At 47.3% G+C, this 21,229-nt stretch overlaps 1 protein-coding gene across 2 annotated transcripts; it reads left to right on the top strand.

The window, feature by feature from the left end:
* Window positions 1-382: 382 nt before the first annotated feature.
* PRUNE1 (prune exopolyphosphatase 1) lies at window positions 383-21,039 on the top strand. 2 transcript variants are annotated; one of them, XM_004389563.2, is made up of 8 exons: window positions 383-567; window positions 9,378-9,470; window positions 10,176-10,378; window positions 12,004-12,188; window positions 12,704-12,862; window positions 13,927-14,021; window positions 16,938-17,096; window positions 19,079-21,039. In XM_004389563.2, the coding sequence occupies exons 1-8, from the start codon at window positions 529-531 to the stop codon at window positions 19,505-19,507; spliced, it is 1,362 nt and encodes a 453-aa protein (XP_004389620.1). In that variant the 5' UTR covers window positions 383-528; the 3' UTR covers window positions 19,508-21,039. The 2 variants fall into 2 exon arrangements, with proteins under 2 accessions (XP_004389620.1, XP_012414933.1); XM_012559479.2 differs by lacking the exons at window positions 383-567; window positions 9,378-9,470; window positions 12,004-12,188; window positions 12,704-12,862 and having other exon boundaries at window positions 10,303-10,378.
* Window positions 21,040-21,229: the final 190 nt, after the last annotated feature.

Raw genomic sequence — 21,229 nt, 5'->3', positions numbered from 1 at the left:
CAATGGGTTAATTTGGTAAAGGGAGGAATTTGAGAATGGAAAATGAGCTGTTTTTGCCATGCCTAATTTAAGATGTCAACAAGATGCTCGGTGTAACCTGTGTAATAGAAGGAAGCTATGACCTAAGAAGCTTCAGACACTACAAAGACGGCCTACTGTGACACATGCACATTTATGTGTCAAATGAGTTATCTCAGAAAATTCTCCTTCCCTCAGCTCTTGGGAGCATTTCGGAGCGTCTGGACTCCGTTTCCCAGGCTGCCCTGCGCCACGAGTCACTTCGCACCCCCTAGAGCGTCCCAAGAGTCTCATGGCGCGGAATGCAGCGCCCACCGCCTGGGGGCGGGGCCACGCCGGACCACGGGCGCGCCTGATGACGCACTTCCTCCCAGGGCGGGGCCGAATCGCCGTGTGGCGGGTTCGAGTCCCGCCTCCTGACTCTCGGCTCTTGCCCAGAGTCCTGGGCGGGGCTCACTCGCCAAGTAACCTCTCCTCCGCGAGGGGCAGCGGCGCGGCTTCGGCTTCACCATGGAGGACTACCTGCAGGGTTGTCGAGCTGCTCTGCAGGTAACGGACCTTTGCCTGGGACTGTAGGGGATAGCATGGGTCCAGGACGGACGGAGATGTGGGATCCGGAGAGCCCCGAGGTCCGTGTGGAGGGAGCACCGAGCTGTGGGGAGGGGGTCTGGAGTATGATCAGCTGGGGCCTGAGGAACGAGAGCCTGGATCAGGAGGTGGGAATGCTGCTCAGCTTCCCCGTCTTTGGGGGCTCCCCGCCTTTGGGGGCTCCCCGAGAGCAGGGAGGTGGGTCTGGGTCCTGCATCGGCGCCTCTGCTCGCTGTCTCCGGGGCCGATTCCGCCGCAGGTCCAGGCTGTCCTACCCTCGGTCCTGCCCCTCTCAGTGCTCCGCTCGCGAGGCCTCCTTGGCCTCCAGGCGAACCCCGGGGGTACGGAGGGAACCTGTGCTCACGGCTTTACGTCCCGAGAGCGGCGGTTTCTCTCCATGAGAGGTGGTTACTTAAGTCTCTGTTTTTAAGCTAAACATACACAGCAGGCATTTCTGTTGACCCAACACCTGCATTCCTTGGCTTTGCCTCCACGTTTCTTCCTTGCCCTTAAGGCACACAAATTACATAAAGCCCCCTGCTTGGAAGCACAAAGTGTGTTTGGAATCCAAACTCCAAGCATGGCTTCTGCATGGTCTGTGGTTTATTTTTGGCACACTCTCAGCCAGTTAGACCCACCCGCCATGCTGACGGCTCATGCAGGATTAGGCTGCTCTCCCCAGTTAACAGCAAAGCCTGGCCAGGCAAGGGGAGTCTTCCTGAGGCCCCCTACCCGAAGTTACACTGCCCCAGGAGAAACCTAGCCAGGTGGTTAACTATGCTTTTCTTTTCAAATGTCTTAAACTGTACAAATTCCCCGGGGCAGTACATTCTAGTCTTTAAAAAATCATCAAAGTCACCTAATTGGAGCAGCAAACTCAGCTGCTGTGATACATGAACGGTCTCCCTAAAGAATAGGGAGGGCGTTCCATTTTTACACCAGTTATACCACGTTTTCTTGTGAAATACAGATTTGGGGGAAGTTGTTTTAATGCATAAAGCAATTTGGGTTCAATTAAATTTTGGTCACCTCTGACTCCACCACGGTTCATTGCAGGACTAATGTACAGGCTTTGTGGTACCATTCTAACTGCTAAGCAGTTGGACCCCGCTCCCCGCCTCCCCAGGAGCCCAAGACTCCTCTTTCCCACTGTTTGGTAGAGAGTGCTTGTACCTGAAAGCTCACCAAATAGCATTTCTTTGCATGCGTACATCCAGATCCACCCCCCGCCCCGCCCCGTTAACAGTATATCCTCTCCAGTATATCAAAAGCACGCTCTGCCATATGAAACCGAAAACTACTGTGGGGTGCTGGTCTCCCGACCTTTCTCTCCCTACATTAATCCCCCAAGAGCACGATCTAGGTCTTGCTTTTTCCAGACTTGGGAAGGTGAGACTGTCATCTCACAGCCGAGCCAGGGCCCAGAGAAATGAAAAACTCGACCCTTGGAGTGTTAGTCAGTGCACATAGCGAAAAAATTTAAATACACAGAGGGTATAAAATAGAAAAGAAAAAGATCTGTTTTCCTTTCTGCTTTTGCCCATCTAATTCCCTAGGGGCCACCACTGTTAGGTTTCTTGTGTAAAGAAAGACATGATTTACACAGAGATATTGTTAAATTTGAAGGTTTCTGTTAAGCTATATATAGTATAGCTTTCAGGGAGTCATGAATGCTTGACTTTTGCACAGTATAGAGACAGCTGATAAGCCAGCCAAGTCTGTTGATACTGTATTTTTAGCATTTGATACCAGAGACACTTTCTACAGTCTCTGCTACAGTGATAATAGGATGTTCTATTTTTTAAAAAATTCTGTTTAACTAAGTGTCCTATTTGTGGTGACTCATCTTTCACTTATAGAAAAATCTGTACTTTATGGTGGAGCTGCCTTCCAGTTTAGATGTTCATCCAGGAGCCTTTGTATCTGTGTGTTCGCCTCTTCCCAGGCATGAGGCAGGAATCAGGGGTGACCCACTATCTTGGAAATTTGAGCTCCTGGCATTGGTCCCGTTGTCCCTCTGGGAGGGCTTCTCAGTCTCTGTCTCCTTTTTTTCTTTCGTCCCTCATTTACTGTATTCAGACCATATTCAGCTTCAGAAGGGAAATGGCTGACTTTGCCTACCCTGGGGACCACCTCTACCTCCCGATGAAGCCGCAGACAAAGAAGGCATCAGGACAAGAATTATTTCAACTAGTGGGTCTTTTTTTTTAAGAAAAAGTTTGTATTTCCTTGTGGACTCCCAGACTGTGTTTCTTCCATCTGCAGCTCGGGTTTCCCAGCACAGCTAGTGTAGCTGTGTTTGCTCTGAACGCTTCCTCTGATGGTCGGAAAACAGGCTGGTTGCCGTTGGCTTCCAGGTGGTGGGTGGAGTGGGGACTAACGTTATCTGTGTTTTCCTAAATGAAAACAGAATGGTGCCTTATAAGTTGGGCAACCATATACCCTGTTTGTCCAAGACAGTCTTTGTTTACTCTAGCATAATCATTAATAGTGTCCCCTTTCATTCTCAAAAGTGACCCGGTTTGAAAGACAATAGTCATCCAACTCAAAAGCCATGGTAAGGATTTGGGATAACCAAAAAACCAACCCACTGTTGTCAAGTCGATTCTGACTCATAGGGACCCTATAGGACAGAGTAGAACTGCCCCATAGGGTTTCCGGGGAGTGCCTGGGATTCAGACTGCCGACGTTTTGGTTAGCAGCCTTAGCTCTTAACCACAACGCCACCAGGGTTTCCCGTAAAGATAGTGAGACTTCAAGGTAGAAGTTCAGTTCCATACGACAGCCACAAGCGGTGGAAGCTGGAGGTGAGAGGAAGAGACTTGCTCTGGCTGGGTGGTCAGAGAAGGCTTCACAAAGAACGGGGAGTTAGGTGGGGCTTGAATGGACAGAAGGAGCCCTGGTGGCACAGTGTTTAAAGCGCTTGGCTGCTAAACAAAAGGTGAGTGGATCGAACCCACCAGCCGCTCTTTAAGAGAAAGCTTTGGCCGTCTGCTTCTGTTAAAGATTAAAACCAAACCCGTTGCCATTGAGCTGATTCTGACTCCGAGCGACCCTATAGGACAGGGTATAAGTGCCCCATAGGGTTTCCAAGGAGCGGCTGGTGGATTTATTTTTTTTTATTTTTTCCCATACAAAAATTTATACATACACTGTTACGTGACTCTTAATTGCTGTCCCCATACTGTGACAGCACCCTCCTCCTTTCCACCCCTGATTCCCCATGTCCATTCAACCAACTCCTAACCCTCTCTGCCTTTCTGTCTCATCTCCGGACAGAAGCTGCCCATTTAGTCTCTTGAATCTAGTTGAGCTAAGAGGCACATGCCTCACGAGTATCACTTTATGTCTCATAGTCCAGTCCAATCCCTGTCTGAAGAGTTGGCCTCAGAAACTGTTTTAGTTCTGGGCTGATAGAGAATCTGGGGGCCATGCTTTCTGGGGTTCCTCCAGTCTCAGTCAGACCATTAAGTCTGGTCTTCTTACTAGAATTTTAGTTCTGTGCCCCACCTTTCTCCTGCTCCATCAGGGACTCTCTGTTGTGTTCCCTGTCAGGGCGGTCATTGGTGGTAGCTGGGCACCATCTAGTTTTTCTGGTCTCAGGCTGATGCAGTCTCTCGTTTATGTGGCCCTTTCTATCTCTTGGGCTAATACTTTCCTTGTGACTTTGGTGTTCTTCATTCTCCTTTACTCCAGGTGGTTGGGACCAATTGATGCATCTTAGATGGCCGCTTGCAAGCTTTTAAGAGTGGCTAGTGGATTTGAACTGCTGACCTTTGGTTAGCAGCTGAGCTCTTAACTGCTGTATCACTAGTTCTCCATCCGTAAAGATTACAGCCTTGGAAACCCTATGGAATAATTCTACCCTGTCCTATAGGGTCAGTATGAGTTGGAATTGACTTGAAGGCAATGGGTCTGTTTTTTATTTTTATTTATTTTTTTGGTTTTGAATGGACAGGGAGGGTCCGAGAAAGAAGATGGAAGGGAGCTACTGTTTACAGAGTGGGCACGTGCTAGCTCATCCCATCATCATTATGCCAGGAAATCTGTAACGGTGTTATCCTCATTTTTACATGAGGACATTGAGGCTGAGAAAGCCCAAAGTCCCACCACAAGTAAGAAGCAGACTAGGATTCAGCCCCAAAGTCTGTAATTTTTTCACTTGGCACCTCTGCTGCCTTCAGGAAGGAAGAACAAATAGTGCGAACGGGCAGAGCTGGGAATGTGCATGCCATGTTTGCGGGCGATGAACAAACCAGTCAGGCTGGTGCTGGTGGGGGAAAGGGATGCCGCCTCCCTTGTCACCCCTGTTCCAAGACTTGCTAGGATTCGTTTTGTATTTCCTTGTAGTTGCTGTCTGGGCTTTGCTGAGCGCAAGGGGAAAGCCAGTTATTCACCTCCCTTTAGAGATCATTTCTCCTCACCTCAGAGCCGTGAAGTTGTATTTGCTGCCTACTTCCTGCTTAGCCTTCTCTTGATCTTGGGTATCTGATTGATCCTGACTCAGCTGCCGCTGGGAATGAAGCAGCACTAACCTAAATGAGTTTTGGAAAGGTTCTCTGAGGGCATCTTCATGCCCAGCGATAGGTCTCATCCCCTTGCTCTGCCTTTTCTCTGTTCCTCTTACTCTTTCTCCAGAGTCAGGACCATACGGCCTCTCGTGTTTGTCTAGTTCCTTCCCTAGAGAACATAGTGCCCCCCCTTACTGCTTCAGCCAGCAAGTTATCTCTGCAGCCACTTATCTCAAGTGCTTTTCTGTCACTTTGGGCCTCAGCCATCCGGGCAGCTCTTGGTATCCGGGAAACAAAAGAGGGCCTTCTCTGGTATCGGGAGGAGGAATTGCAAGTGAGAGGGGTTATTATAGGACTGGAGTCTTGGGTACAGAATTCTCTTATTATGTTGGAAAAAGAGTTTAATGTTGAAAGAGAACCTCCCTCCCCTGTGCATGGGCCTTGGCTGCCCCACTCTGGAAATAGGTTCCAAGAAATGGGTGCAGGGGAGAACCTAAGGGCAGACTTCTCCCAGGGGCCCTCTGCCGCAAACCCTAACAGATAGCCTCTGCCTTTTATGCTTCTCTCTAGGGGTGGGAGTAGGACATGGGTGAGAGGGTGGTTTAAAAACCAAAGCCTGTCTAGTAACTAAACAGAGCAGCTTACTCCACCAGTCGTCTTCCACAGTTTCCCTTTCTGGCTGTGGCTGCCCAGTTTGGGGGTGGAGGAGTGGCCTCATAGGGAACGATTCCAGGTTTCCGTAGAGTCTCTTTTTTCCCTAAAGTTACATTACCTTGCTGTGTTTTTCTCCTCTGAACTACGTTCCCACTTTTCTAAAGTCTTCCATCTAGCAAATCTTCCCTTATTGAGAAAGCCAGTGTGTCTGCATTTTTACCTTCCTATAACCAGTAGTTCTCAGTAGGGACAGTTTTGCCCCCTAGGGGACATTTGGAGCCCTGGTGGCACAGTGGTTAAGAGCTCTGCTGCTAACCAAAAGGTCAGCAGTTCGAATCCGCCGGCCGCTCCTTGGAAACCCTATGGGACAATTCTACTATGTCCTGCTGGGTCGCTATGAGTTGGAATCGACTTGATGGCAACAGTTTTTTTTTGTTTGTTTTTTTTGGTTAAGGGACATTTGGCAAGTCTGGAGACATTTTTGATGGTCACAGTTGGGGATGCTACTGGCATCTAGTGAGTAGAGGCCAGGGATGCTGTCATCCTGCAGTGCACAGGACAGCCCCGCTAACAGAGAATTACCCAGTCCAAAATGCCGACAGTGCTGCAGGTGGGAAACCCTGCTATAACTAGCGCGTCTCATTTTGTCTCTCCTCACCCATTTCCTCTCAGAAGCAAGCTAAGATAGAAGTTCAAAAGTAAACTAGTTAAGAGAGAATGCAGACAGACACGCGCACACTAATGTTCACTGCAGCGCTATTCACAATGGCCAAAAGGTGGGAACAACCGAAATGTCCGTTAGCAAATGAATGGATAAACAATATGTGGTATATCCATAGAGTGGAATATTACCCAGCCATGAAGAGGGATGAAGTCCTGATATATGCTACAACATGGGTGAACCTTGAAATACTATGCTGAGTGAAGTGAGTCCATCACAAAAGGATCCTACTTATATGAAATGTCTAGAATAGGCAAATGTAGAGAGACCAGAGTTTATTAGTGGTTACCAGCGGCAGGAGGGAGGAAGGGGTTAAGGGGGAAGTGTCTTAGGCTGGTTCTCTAGAGAAGCAAAACCAGTGAAGTGTATAAATATATATAAAGAGAGATTTATTTCAAGGAAATGGCTCACATGGTTGTAGAGGCTGGAACGTCGCAGGTCCATGGGTCAGGATAGAGGCTTCTCCTGATTCAAGTAGCCACAGGGGCTGGTGAACCCAAGATCGGCAGGTCAGAGAGCAGGGCTCTTGCTCACAGGCTGCGAAGATCGCTGAATCCCAAGATCAGCAGATGAGACTGCAGGTAAGCTGCTAGCTCAAGTCCCAAGAACTGGAAGTCAGACGAACAGGAGCCAGCTGCAGGATCCAGAGCAAGCAAAAGCCCACGAGCCTTGCCAGAATATCTGCTTACGTTTGATGCAGGCCATACCCCCAAGGAAACTTCCTTTCAACTGTTTGGCTGATCACAGCAGATTCCGTCATGGAGGTGATCACGTTATATCAGATCTCATCATGGAAGTGATTACAACATCATATGACTGCCAAACTAGTGAGAATCATGGCCCAACCAAGTTGACACACAGCCTTACCCATCACAGGAAGTGTAGCTTAGGAAGGATTGAGTGTCTTTCAGGTGATGGAGGGTTTGGCAATGGATACTGGTGATGGTTGCGCAACATGATTAACATGATTGTTGTTGTGGAATTGTACACATGAAGGATATTAAGTTGGCAAGTGCTGTGTTATATTTATTTTAAAACAGTTAAAAAAAAAGAGAGAAGGCTTTTACCCTAAGCTGAGCCGGAGGCTTTATGATCTCACTCCACCCAGCAGAATGCTCATACCTGGAGTGAAGTCATTCTATTTTTTTTTTTTTTTTTATTGTACTTTAGGTGAAGGTTTACAGAACAAATAGTTTCTCATCAAACAGTCAGTACACACAATGTTCCATGACACTGGTCAACAACCCTATGACATGTCAACCCTCTCCCTTCTCAACCTTTTTTTTTTTTTTTTTGTGAAAATATGCATACCCAAAGATAAACCATTTCAAAAATTTCAGCATGCACAGTTCAGTGACATTGATTACATTCTTCCAGTTGTGCTGCTATTCTCACTTTAGATGAAGGTTTACGGAACAAAACAGTTTTTCTTTAAACAGTTAGTACACATGTAGCCCTATGACAAAGGTTAACAACCCCACTAAATGTCAACACTGTCCTTACTCAACCTTGGGTTCCCTATCACCAGCTTTCCTGTGCCCTTCTGCCTTCTAGTCCTTGTCCCTGGACTGCTGTGCCTCATTAGTCCCGTTTTGTTTTATGGGGCTGTCCAATCCCTGGCTGAACGGTGAACCTCGGAAATGACTTCGCCACTGAGCTACAAGGGTGTCTGGAGGCCATACTCTCGGGGTTTCTCCAGTCTCCTTCAGGCCAGCAAATTTGGTCTTTTTTGTGTGTGTTAGAATTTTGTTCTGCATCCTTCTCCAGCTCTGTTCAGAACCCTCTGTTGTGATCCCAGTCAGAGCAGTCTGGTGGTAGCTGGGCACCGTCTAGCTGTACTGGACTCAGTCTGGTGGAGGCCTTGGTAGCTGTGGTCCGTTAGTCCTTTGGACTAATCTTTTCCTTGTATCCTGTTCTCTTCATTCTCCCTTGCTCCCGAAGGGGTGAGACCAGTGGAGTAGCTTAGATGGCTGCTCATAGGCTGAAGTCATTCTTAAAGTACCTACCTTACTGAGTTGTTTTGAGGATTAAATGATTAGTTCATACAGGTAAAAGTATTGAAGTAATGCCTGGCACATTCAATAAATGTTTAAAAGCAAAAACAAAAACAGAAACTCTGTATCTGCTACTGTGGACACTGCAGGCCTTAATGTATTTTATTGTTTAATACTCTGATAGCCAGAAAGATGCAAGGGAACAAGGCTTATCATAACAGTAGGTGTCCTTCCCTCCTCAGAGTTCTTAACAGCGGCTGGACTTTTCAGAGGTTTCAAAGTAAAAGTCCCAGTAGCAGCAACAATTCTTGTCTCTACCCTTTAATCTGAACCTGTTGGGAAGGTGTTGGTTCTGTCTGGTTATCATGGAGGCTTCTCTGGGTAGCGGGCGTTTTCATGGACAACTAGATAAGTGACTCGATCTTATTTTCACCTTTATACTCAAAGTCTCTTCACCTGTGCTCGTGATTTAGAAGTGTAAGGATTCTTGTCTCTGTTTTGAAAGTGGGAAAAGCCAGAGCTGATATGCCTAAGAGCGTGGCTTTAACAAATCAGCTACCCCAAATGCTTTGCCTTTGACTTCCCCTCAAGTGTCCAAAGAAACATCAGAAATCATAGAATTATTTATAGCTGTTCTTTTGTAAGTTAGCGTTTAGGAGACTGTAAGAGAGAGGGAAGAATGTTTTTCTGCTAACCAGGTATGTGGCTTAGCCAAATTGCTTCTATCCTCTCTGCTAATAGCACATCCATAAAATGAGGACCCACGAGGTTCTCTGACCTGTGTGCTCCAGGAAGATGAATGGGAGGATGTGGTGAAGCCCTACAAGAGTACAGAGTAAGTGGAAGTGGTGCAGATGCTGTTCTTAGTTTCTGACTCTCCCTTCTTCCCAGGACTCCCGACCTCTACATGTTGTACTGGGAAATGAAGCCTGTGACCTGGACTCCATGGTGTCTGCTCTCACTCTGGCTTTCTACCTGGCAAAGGTGAGTACCTGGAGCCCATGTGGTGCGGTGGTTAAGAGCTCAGCTGCTAACCGAAAGGTCGGCAGTTTGAATCCACCAGCCGCTCCTTGGAAGCCCTGTGGGGCAGTTCTACTGTGTCCTGTAGGGTTGCTATGAGTTGGAATCGACTCGACGGCAATGGCTTTGGTTTTGGTAAAGGTAAGTCCCTGGGAACAGTGTCCCTTAGAATGAAAAGACTTGGATTCAAGACCCAGCTCTGCCACTTAGCAGCATTTAGCCTTGGGCAAGTTAAATCCCTTAACCTTGCTAAGTCTCATGTCACCATCTATCAGATCTGGAATGATAATATTTCACAGTGTTACTGTGAGGGTCAAATGAGTAAATGTATCTCGAAGGATTTGTAAACCATAAGGCAGTCTTCAGATTATCATTGAGTTCCTTACGGTGTCAGTGATCCACTGTGGATTGCTCTTGCCCAGGTCAGCTCTTGAGGACTGATAACTCTTTTTCCGCAGTATCTAGAACTAGGTCTTTTCCATTTGTTATGTTGTTGACTTATTTCTAAGAAGGATGGAGGGCAGGAGTGGTACCTTCTGTTTTTATAGACTTGGTAATCATGACTTTGGGGAATGAGGTAAATTGCCCAAGATCCATGGCTCCCTTGGTCCCAAGAGTCTTGTTACTTTTTCCAAAAATCACAATACCTTCTTCTCACTTCCCATCCAGACAACGGAGGCCGAGGAGGTCTTTGTGCCAGTTTTAAATATAAAGCGTTCCGAGCTACCTCTACGAGGTGACAACGTCTTCTTTCTTCAGAAGGTTCACATTCCAGAGTCCATCTTGATTTTCCGGGATGAGATTGACCTCCATGCACTACACCAGGCTGGCCAGCTCACCCTTATCCTCGTTGACCATCATGTCTTACCCAAGTAAGTGGAAGGAAGTTAAGTTGGTATTTATCGTGTGTCATGCTGGGCTCTGATGAGTTAGATACAGAGGGAGGAAGGAAGAATTTTGCTTTCCGGGATCTCACAGGCTGATCGTAGTTGATGGGTCATACCAGATACAGAAAATATTGCCCAGTCTTCAGTTATGCAAGAGATAGAAACATGGAGAGTTCAAAGTAAAGGATAATTCAGAAATCATTTCCATCTACTTTTGGTCTCATTGTTTTAAGATTTTAGGACAGATTTATTGTAATAGAACCTTTCAGTAAGAGTTACAACACTTTCATTTTTACAAAGTTAACAAAAGCATTTTCTACATAAACTCTTGGTGAATTTAGAATAATGGGTTATGGAGAGTCTGTAAGTATCTCATTGGTGTCTATTTAACAAATGTGCACACCTATGTTAATTCCACCCCTCATTTAGGACTGGTCAAAAAGCAACACTAGTACAATTCCTTCCAAAGTCTGTCTGGCTCCTGCTGGTATTAAAGTGTCTGTTTTTTCCTGGAGTAAACTGTGGTTGTCACAGAACATGGGCAGAAGGTAGCCCAAGTACATGAACCCATCCATGCATTCACTCATTAATAAATTTTATTTAGAGGATAAGGGTGAGACAGAGTCCCTGTCCCCAAGAGGGAGCTAGGTGATAGAGGTGAGTGGGGACTGTCACTCTAGGGGACAGACAGTAGGTGCATAAAGGATGGATTGCCCGGTTACACCAGAAGGGAGCAGTAGGCACCAGGAAGGGCTTCCTAGCAGAGCTGACCCTTAATCTAAGCCCTGCAAGAGATCTGGGTGTTTGCCCAGTGAACGGGCAGGAAGGCAGTTAGGAAAGGCATTCCAGGCAGAGGGAGTAATTGATATTGGCAAAGGCAGGCAGGCAGGAAATAATAGGCTAGTGAGTTAGGGAACTGGAGTTTGTCTTGCACGGCTGGAGCATAAAATGTGAGGGAGAAGTAGAACATAGAGAAAAGATAAGACTGGAGAGCTAGGTGGAGGCAGATCATGGAGGCCAGGTAGGCCCTGCTGAGGAGATTGGACTTGATTCTTGGACATTGGGGGGCTACTGTTAATTATTACTTATTCAGGGTCCTAACAATCAAATTTGTATTTTCAAATGATTACTCAGGTAGCTCTGTAGAGGACAGTTTGGGAGAGCCCAAGACTGAAAGCAGGTGATTGATTAAGAGACTATTGGAATAGTCCAGATAAGATATAATGAGGGTTGGAATGGTGGTAGCAGAGGGTTGTAAAGGAGAGAATATATAGGAATTGATAACTGATAATGAGAGAGAAGCCACAGGACCTGGTGATTTGATGGTTTGCGAATTCTGTGGATTGAGGGAATAGGAGAGATTGGGATGTCGGGTGTCAGGAGAACGTGGTTTGGGATGATATTTGCAGTAGATAATTTACCCAATTCACTTATATACTACTTCAGAGTGACTTCAGTTGTAACATTAAAGAATTGAGAGGTAGAAGTGTCCAGAAGGCTACCTGCTTGCCTAAGGCATCTGCGTTTTCCCTCACGCATGAGGTGGGGATTGGTTCCAGGCAGCTGGAGCGCCCGACCTGTCTCTCTTTTCCCCTCTGCCCTTCCAACAGGAGCGATGCAGCCCTCCAGGAGACGGTAGCAGAGGTGCTAGACCATCGGCCCATCGAGCAGGAACACTGCCCTCCCTGCCATGTTTCGGTTGAGCTGGTGGGGTCCTGCGCTACCCTGGTGACTGAGAGGATCCTGCAGGGGGCACCAGAGATCTTGGACAGGCAAACCGCAGCCCTTCTGCATGGTGAGGACTTCCTGCACGGTGAGGGTGGTTTGGGGGTTGGGACCTGACTAGGTCCTCGATTCCTGCCCCAGAGGAGGGACGGTAGAAAAGTCTAGACTCTTCCAGCCTGAGCATACCTTCTCAAAGCCTCAGCCTATACCAAAGGATGGGATTCCTTCAGAGAGAAATTAGGCATTGGAGTAGAGCTGGGCTAGACTGTCTGTTCCAATTTATTAAGACTCTTTAGTGAAATTTGTACTGAAAAGAGGCAATCTCTGTGACTGGGCTGCGAATCTCCAAGGATTGAGATGCTCAGGCTTCCTTTCTGCCTTTCCCCCATTTCCCTACGTCCATTCTGGTTTGGATTTGGCAGGTTTTATTCAGGACACAGTTGGTCCCACTATTCTGTTTTGTTCTCAGTGTGTTTGCCGTACAGTCTCCTTTGTACTGTGTCTGTTTGGTTTGAGGGTTACGTGTGTAGTGGTTGTGAGTGGAGGGCCACAGGATTTGAGTTCTGCAATCTCCCTTCTCCATAGGAACCATCATCCTGGACTGTGTCAACATGGACCTTAAAATTGGAAAAGCAACTCTAAAGGACAGGAGATATGTGGAAAAATTGGAGGCTCTCTTCCCAGATCTGCCCAACAGAAACGATATCTTCGATTCCCTGCAGAAGGCAAAGTTTGATGTATCAGGTACCCAAAAACCTGCGGTCGCTGAGTGGATTCCGACACATAGCGACCCTGTAGGACAGAGTAGAACTGCCCCATAGGGTTTCCGAGGCTGTAAATCTTTACGGAAGCAGACTGCCACATCTTTCTCCCATGGAGCGGCTGGTGGGTTCAGACCACCAACCTTTTGGTAAGCAGCCAAGTGCTTTAACTTCTGCATCACCACGGGTGTTCAGATGACTTCCCATCACATGAGAAAACAGGTGGGCAAGCCTCGTGCGTTATGTTCTTGAACACCATCAGAACAGTTTCAGGGCAGGCACGGTGCTTTCTAATTAAGTGTAAGCCGGGGAGAAAGTAACATGTGAGTCTGATTGTCATTTACTGGATTGTTCTCTCCAGGCTCTTGGGTAGGATGAGGAGGAATATAATATATTAAGAGTCTCAGAGGTTTCCAGTCTAGTCAGAGAACATTGGACATATAAATAAAATATACTGAGGGAATACTGAATTATCAGAGTGAGAACTGGGTGGTCAGGGAAGCAGAAGAAACTTTTAGGATGAGCATACAAAGGATAAAAGAAGAGAACAAAAACTCTTCTATAAATTTCTACCCACCTACCACCTGTTGACATCAAAAAAAAAGGAAGTACCACATGTACAAATCCAGAAGAAACCAAACTCATTGCCGTTGAGTCAATCCCAACTCATAGTGACCCTACAGGACAGAGTAGAACTGCCCCCTAGGGTTTCCAAAGAGTGGCTGGTAGATTCGAACTGCTGACCTTTTGGTTAGCAGCTGTAGCTCTTGACCACTGCGCCACCAGGGCTCTGTATAGAGATTGCAATTTAAAATAAGGCAGAAAGGGGCAAAGGTAGAAACTTCTCTTCTTTCTACTCTTTGTTCCAAAGTCCCTTTCTCCAGAGGTAACTATTGTGACTCAATTATCGACAGTAAGTTTTGATCGTATAGTTACATTTTCAGTTCTCTCCTTACCATTCATTGCCCCATTGTTTTTCCTCGTCTCTGACCAGTCTTGGTGTCCTGGGCTCTCCCGTTGATATGTAGCCTTGTGTCCACTTTCTAGGGCTGACCACTGAGCAGATGCTGAGGAAGGACCAGAAGACCATCCACAGGCAAGGCACCAAGGTGGCCATCAGCGCCATATACATGGATTTGGAGGTGAGAGCAGATGTGGGTATCAGTTGGGAGAAAATCATCTGATTGTGTATGTCACCTTGTTCCTCGTTGCACATTACACCCAGTTTGTCAGTAAACCCTGCTGGCTCCCCTCCCAAACATACCTTGTACCCATCCACTTTTTCCCGTCTCCACTGTGACCACGGCCTTCTGTGATTGCTCCCCTGTGACCCCTCCCCCCGGGTTTCCCCACCTCCACTCTGCAGCCCTGCAGACAGTTTTCTCCACGGTCGCCAGGGTGATCTCTTTAAGCTGTAAACCGGATCATACCCGTCCCCTCTCTTCACTGCCTGCTCATTGTGCTTCTCCTACAATCTAAATGCCTTCCTGTGGTTCACAGGCCCCACTCGTTTGGCCCGTCTTTCTCCGTGACCTCATTTCACTCCAGCCCACTCCTGCACTCACAGTGCTGCAGCCACACTTGTCTTCCTTGTGTCCCTCAGAAGCACTGAGCTCCTTCCCAGCTCAGGGCCTTTGCCCTTCTGTTTTCCCTTTGCAGAGCTAGCTCCTTCTTACTGCCCAGGTCTCGGCACAGATGGCTCTTCTTTGAGAGGTTTTTCCTGACCACCCTAACGAAGTGATGTCCTTCATGCTCAGAAATCTCTAGCACTTAGTCTTGTTTTGTTTTCTCTGTAGCACTTAACACTCTGAAATTATCTTGTTTTGTGGTTTTCCTTGTTGATCGTCTATCTCCTTTCAAGATTTTCTCAGCTCCCCCAGAGCAGGGACCCCGTTTCTTTGGTTTCTGTTGTACCTCCTGTACGTTTGACAGGGCCGGCACATAGTGGAGGTGCAGTAAATTTTGCTGGATGGGTGAATGAGATAACTTTGCCAATGGAGTTTGTTTCAGCACCTTCAAGAGCAACATTTAATTATAAAGCATGTTAAAATTACCCACTGCCGTTGAGTCGATTCCAACTCATAGTGACCCCATAGGGTTTCCAAGGCTGTAAATCTCTGTGGAAGCAGACGGCCACATTTTTCTCCTGCGGAGTCGCTGGTGGTTTCAAACTGCCGGCCTTTCGGTTAGCGGTCGATCGCTGTAACCATGGCGCTGCCAGGTCCCCTTAGATTAACATTAACATGTCTTAAATTCTGTGCATGTGATTAGTCTATTAGATTGAATGTAGTTACATGTACATCGGTACTCATGATGATGATGATGTCACCTCACAGTACTGAGCGGTTTCTATAGGCGGGCACTGTGCTGGGTGCTTTACCGACAGTGTCTCATTCGGTCCCGCCGACAACCCCGTACACTTGGTACTGTTATTGTTTCCAGCCAGAGGCGTCAAGAGTTTTGTGCAGAGTGTGGTACAGCCAGTCGGTGGACTGTACGCACAAACGTGGCTCAAATAGAAACGCTGTGTTATATAACTTTATCACAAAAAAAGAACTTATTTTTAAAACAATAAAGAGTTTTCAGAACAACAACAATAAAGAATTAGCATATTTTGTCTCCTACTGAACCAGAAACCAGAGGATGAAAGTTGGGAATGTCATAAAGACGGAACACTGGCTCCGTGCAAAACTAATAATAGTAATTGTTATTGTTGTTGCTACTGTTATTGACCGCTGTGCCAGGCACTGTGCTTGATGCTGTACAGGGAGAGCTATTGGCATGGGGTGTAGCTCCCCTTTTCCCCTGGTACCTGGGTTCATGTTGTATTGGTTTATATCAGTCAGCGACCTATCTGAGCACGTACAGTTGTGCTCTGCACAGCTTCCCACTAAATTCGATCAGGAAAAAATTAAACAAACAAGTGAAATAGCGTGACCACTGCCCTTGAGACTCTTCTAACCTAGTTTGGGAAACAAACATGGGAACATCAAAGGCTTGCCAAGGACCCTGCCCTCAGTACAAAATGACACATTAGACACGCCAGGGATGAGGGAAAGTCACGATCTGAAAGGGGCGGTGGTGTCACTCCCTGGAGAAAATATGGCGCTAGATTTTGGAGAACAGTACAGCTTGGCAAAGAAGGAGGAGGCCGCGATGTGTTTGTCACGTGTCTGTTCTTACGTGTGTGCACCGCTGCTCTGGTTCAGGATACAACATCCACAAGGCAGAGACCTTGCCTATTTGATTGCAGGAGCTGGAGAGCCTTGTGGGTGCCAGGTACTTCCCATACGTTATCTTTTTTTTAATTAATTTATTTTTTTATTGTACTTTAGATGAAAGTTTACAGAACAGTTTCTCATTAAACAGTTAGTACACATACTGTTTTAGGACATTGCTTAACAACCCCAGTACATGTCAACACGCTCCCTTCTCGACCTTGGGTTCCCTATCACCAGCTTTCCTGTCCCCTCCTGCCTTCTCGTCCTTGTCCCTGGGCTTGTGTGCCCCTTTAGTCTCGTTTTGTTTTATGGGCCTGTCTAATCTTTGGCTGAAGGGTGAACCTCGGGAGTGACTTCATTCTGAGCTAAAAGGGTGTCCAGGGTCCATAGTCTCGGGATTTCTCCAGTCTCCAACAGGCTAGTAAGTCTGGTCTTTTTTTGTGAGCTAGAATTTTGTTGTACATTTTTCTCCAGCTCTGTCCGGGACCCTCTGTACATACGCTATCATTTTTAGTTCTTAAAACAATCACTGTTCAGTAAGTGTTTTATCATTATTTTACAGATGAGGGGACTAAGATCCAGGAAGATTAATAGAACTCCCTGATCGTATAGTTAATAGGGAGTGGAGCTGTGTCTGGACCCAAAGCCTTTGTTCTCCCCGCTCTCCCACGCTGCCTCCCCGGTACACAGATACCACAGAGTAAATACTGGGTAGGTTTTTTTACGGAGCACAGGTCCTGCTGGTTCCCACGGGAAGAAACCCTTCCTAGGGATTTTTTGCTGACGGTGACGAGGGTCCAGCCCCAGCCCTCCCCTCTCTCTCGTTCCCTCTTTCAGGCCTTTCTGCAGAGGTCTGGCCTCATTGCAGATCTTCGTGCTTTCTGCCAGGCCCACAGCTGCGATGTCCTGGTCGCCATGACTATCTTGTTCAACACGAACAACGAGCCAGTGCGACAGTTGGCTGTTTTCTGTCCCCATGTGGCGCTGCGAATGACGGTGAGTCTCTGTCCCTCCTCCAACCGGGAGGCCCTGCGGAGCCCTGCCTCTAAGCACTGCTCTGTTCTGTAAGGCCCTCTCCTTCATTCTTAGATTTATACAGAGGTCCCGTGACCTATTTCCAGAATCCCCCATTTCCCGTTTTTTTCAGTCTCTGTACGTGTGAATAGCCTTAAGCAGGCGGATGGTTGAGAAAGGGGGTTGCCAAAGAGAATGAGAGACACAGTTCCTACTTAGAAGGAAATGTTATAAATCTGGAGTTAGACCTCGATCTTCATGAATTCCTCACCCCTGGAAACCAGGTCCTTTCTTCCTACCCTACTGCCTTAAAAATTGGAGACACAAGAGAAACCTTGTCTGCAGGGATTCATGGTTACTCTTACAGCGAGAACTCCAGAGAAGTGACCTAGCAGAGGTTTGTTTTCTTTCCTGACCTTCACCTGGCCACTCTTCCCCACCTCCTCTCCCCTCTCCTCTCTGTTGGTTACTGATTAACTCGGGGAAGAATTTAAACATGGACTAAGGCAGTCCAGGGACTGGTTTGCTTGGGCTGTGTGAGGGTTACTGAAGACAGCCAGATCATCTTTTTCACCCACAAAAGGTATGCCTGCCTTTCCCACGTCTCTTCTCCTCCGTCTTTTCCCTCGGGAAGCCAATGTAGTTTCATTCAATGGAAGGTAGTTGGCATTGTGGAAAGAACGGCCCTTTTGAAAGTCAGGTGGACTTGCTTCTCTGCCCCAGGCTTGTCACTTACTAGCTCTGTGGGCAAAGGCAAGCCAGTTCACCTTGTAATCTATTTCCTCGTCTATAAATGGCATAACAGTACTTACCTCATTGGTGTGATGTGATATTTAAACAAAATGTACGTGAAGTATGTTGCCAGGCACAGAGTTAGCACCCGGTAACTGGTGGCTGTTACTAATAATGTCGGGAAGGAAAGGGTGCTTTGGCACAGAAAGTGCTTCTCCCTGCCTTCCTGAATCCAGTCCTCTGGGCTGCTGCTCTGAAGCTGCGTGGCTGTCTGAGAACTCTGCCTTCGTCCAGCCCATCTCTGTGCTGGGAAACATGAGTCCCTCCTTCTGTGGTCTGGCTGCTCCATCTCCTCTCTTCCTCTGACTTTCCAGTTAAAAAAAAAACAGTCACCAACAAGTCGATTCTCACTCATGGTGCCCCGTGTGTGTCAGAGTAGAACTGTGCTCCATAGGGTTCTCAGTGGCTGAATTTCAGCAGTAGATCACCAGGCCTCTCTTCCAAGGCACCTCTGGGTGGACACGAACCACCAACCTTTCAGTTAGCAGCCAAGCGTGTTACGTTAGGGCTAGGATAATATAGTGATTTAGAACGCAGGCTTCGGTGACAGACCAGGGATCGAGTCTCAGCTTTGCTTTATACTATGATCTTAGACAAGTTACCTAACCTCTCTAAGCCTCAGTTTTTCCACCTGTAAATGGGAGTAGTAGGAATACCAATCTTATAAGGTTGTCATGAGGATTAAATGAGATAATGCTTGTAAACAGCCAGACTTGACACCATGCCTGGTATATAGTAAGTTCTCAATATTATTTGTTTATTCATTCTTTCTGCCTCTGCCCTTTCCCTCAGCTTTCCCCGTTAAGGTAGGGTTCAGGTTTTTTAGTATAGGAATATACTAGGAAACAACCGTACATGAGGAGCTGGGGACCTGGGTTCTGGTGCAGATGTTGCTGTTATCCGCATGATGTTGCTCGCTGCACTGAATATCTCTGAGCATTGGGCTCCTCGTTGATCAAATGAAATCTACGATCTCAAGTGTTTCTTCTGCTTCGAAAATACTGTGTATATTAGCTGAGGTTCCTGTTGTTGTAAGAAATAAAACTGAACTCTGGCTGACTTAATCAAACAATGTTTTCTCTTCTGTAAGGGAAGCCTCTAGTTTAGAAGCCCAGCTCTTTGCTGTTCCAGCCTATGTATCCCTCGTCTGTGCGTGCCGGTCTCTTTTTCAGATCTGTGGAGTCCTGGAACGCTCCCACGCTCCCTCCCTGAAGTTAACTCCTCTCCCAAGCACCCATCCTGACCTCCAAGCCTATCTTCAAGGCAACACCCAGGTCTCCCGAAAGAAACTCCTGCCTCTGCTCCAGGAAGCCCTGTCAGCATATCTGGACTCCACGCAGATCCCTGCAGGGCTGCCTGAGATGGTGGGTGTGTCCACGGAGCCGGTGGACAAGGAAGGGAACAGTGCAGGTAACTCCCTGCTTCCTGGCGTGAGTCAGGACGAAGAGGAGCCTCCACTGCCGCCCACGCCCATGAACAGTTTGGTGGATGAGTGCCCTCTGGATCGAGGACTGCCTAACCTCTCAGCTGAGGCCATCTTTGAGAAATGCAGCCAGATCTCGCTGTCACGGTCGACCGCTGCCTCCCTGGCAAAGGAGTGACTCTTGGGAGGGGAGGGGAGAATGGGCAAGGTCTCTTAACCCACTTCAAATGCATGTTTTGAGATGTTCGGAGATTTCGGCAGTTCTGTCCTCACTGCTCCAGGATCGGGCATACTGCTCTCAGAAAGCCGGGAGGAGGAAGAAGTGAAAGAAAGTAGCTGATTTGAGAATGGCTTCCTGCTTTCCCCGCAGTCCCTACCAATCAGACAGATGCGATTATTAGTTAGTATTTAATTTTATTTAAATCTGAACTGACTTTTCTGTATCTCATTTGCCAGGGGCACAATGCAATACACATACAGTGCCAACAAAGTGGGGCAGAAAGAAGGCGTACCCCCAGTGTGCCCTCAGCGAGGACCTTGAACAGAACCAATGTCATGGAACCATACAGTCATTGATTGTCTCCATTTTATTCACTCATTCACGTGCTCATTCACATGTTTATTGAGCACCTCCTGAAGCTAGCTAGAGAGCAGAATGTGCTCCAGAGGCTCTCGCTCCAGTTTTCAGCCTTTAGCAGATTGCCAATTCTGTGACTCCTCTTTCTGCCCTCAGTTAGGTAATGGTGGCTTTCCATTCCTGACCTTGCTGTGACTGTCTTGTTTGGTAGCAGGTTGAGGCCATTATCTTCCGTCCTCATCGGGTGGCCTGACCCCGGTTCTTTGGCTCACTCTGTCCCAGAGCCACAGCAACCTTGAAGACCTCTGGTTCTTGAGAGTCCAGCAGGCACCCAGGGGGTCCATTGGACCTCATAGGCACTCTTTCCAAAAGACAGCAGAACTGCAGTGGGAGCCGTGTCTCTGTCCCCTGCCTTGGCAGGTCTGTCACTTCCTTGCCCATCTCTTTCTCTTCTCTTCTTGCTCATATTAAAAGAAATCATGGAGTCGCTGGATTCTAACACCGACCACCATGACTGTGTGACTTGTGGCAAGACACTCTGCGTCTCTGGATCCCACTCTCCCCATCTGTAAAATTAAAGGTTTGGATTAGATATTCTCTGGTATTCTGTGACCTGCCTCTTGCTGCCATCCTTTCTCTCTTCTGCCTGTCTGTATTCTTCTTCTGTCTTCCCTGGGAATGGCCAGGGTCGCTGGAGTGTCTGTATTTCTGTGATTGTACCAAGGGCCTTGGCCTCATGTAGCATGTGCAGGGTTATGACTCACCATGGCGACCCAGCAGAGAGCTCTCTCCCGTGACTTGTTCTGCATGTATATAAAGTCTCCCTTCTTTCTTTAGACCAAGTCATTCCTCCTCTTCTTAACCCACAGCTCTATTCCATGTAGGCTGCCAATAACTTCATGGAACATTGGTGTATGTGATGGTTTTGGCATGACGTCTTCCACTAGGGGGACTGTCTGAGTTCACTTGGAGGGGATGATGTCCGTAGCCATTTGGAAGGTAAAAACAGTGATGTAATCACTGAACCAAAGGAATTTACATTTTGTAACTTGGGTACTTTATTTTGCATTTTGTTAAAGTATTAAATATTCTTTTCCTGTTTGAGGTCTTATTGTGTCTTTTTACAACTATAATGAGGGCTTTCCCTCTGATAATTTTTCAGCCTCCTAAAGACTCCTACTCCCCTCTTCCTGATACACATTACTGTCTTCCTCCTGACAACCCCTTCTGGGAATACGGAGCAGCAGGCTTCCATCTCCCCTTCTCCTCAGCCTCAAATTTGTTCCTTCTTCCAGAACTCTCCTTATAACATACTTCCCACTC

The sequence above is a fragment of the Trichechus manatus genome, unplaced genomic scaffold (assembly GCF_000243295.1).
Source record: "Trichechus manatus latirostris isolate Lorelei unplaced genomic scaffold, TriManLat1.0 scaffold00250, whole genome shotgun sequence".
In the NCBI taxonomy this organism is placed as follows: Eukaryota; Metazoa; Chordata; class Mammalia; order Sirenia; family Trichechidae; genus Trichechus; species Trichechus manatus.
This window is presented reverse-complemented; position numbering and strand designations above follow the sequence as displayed.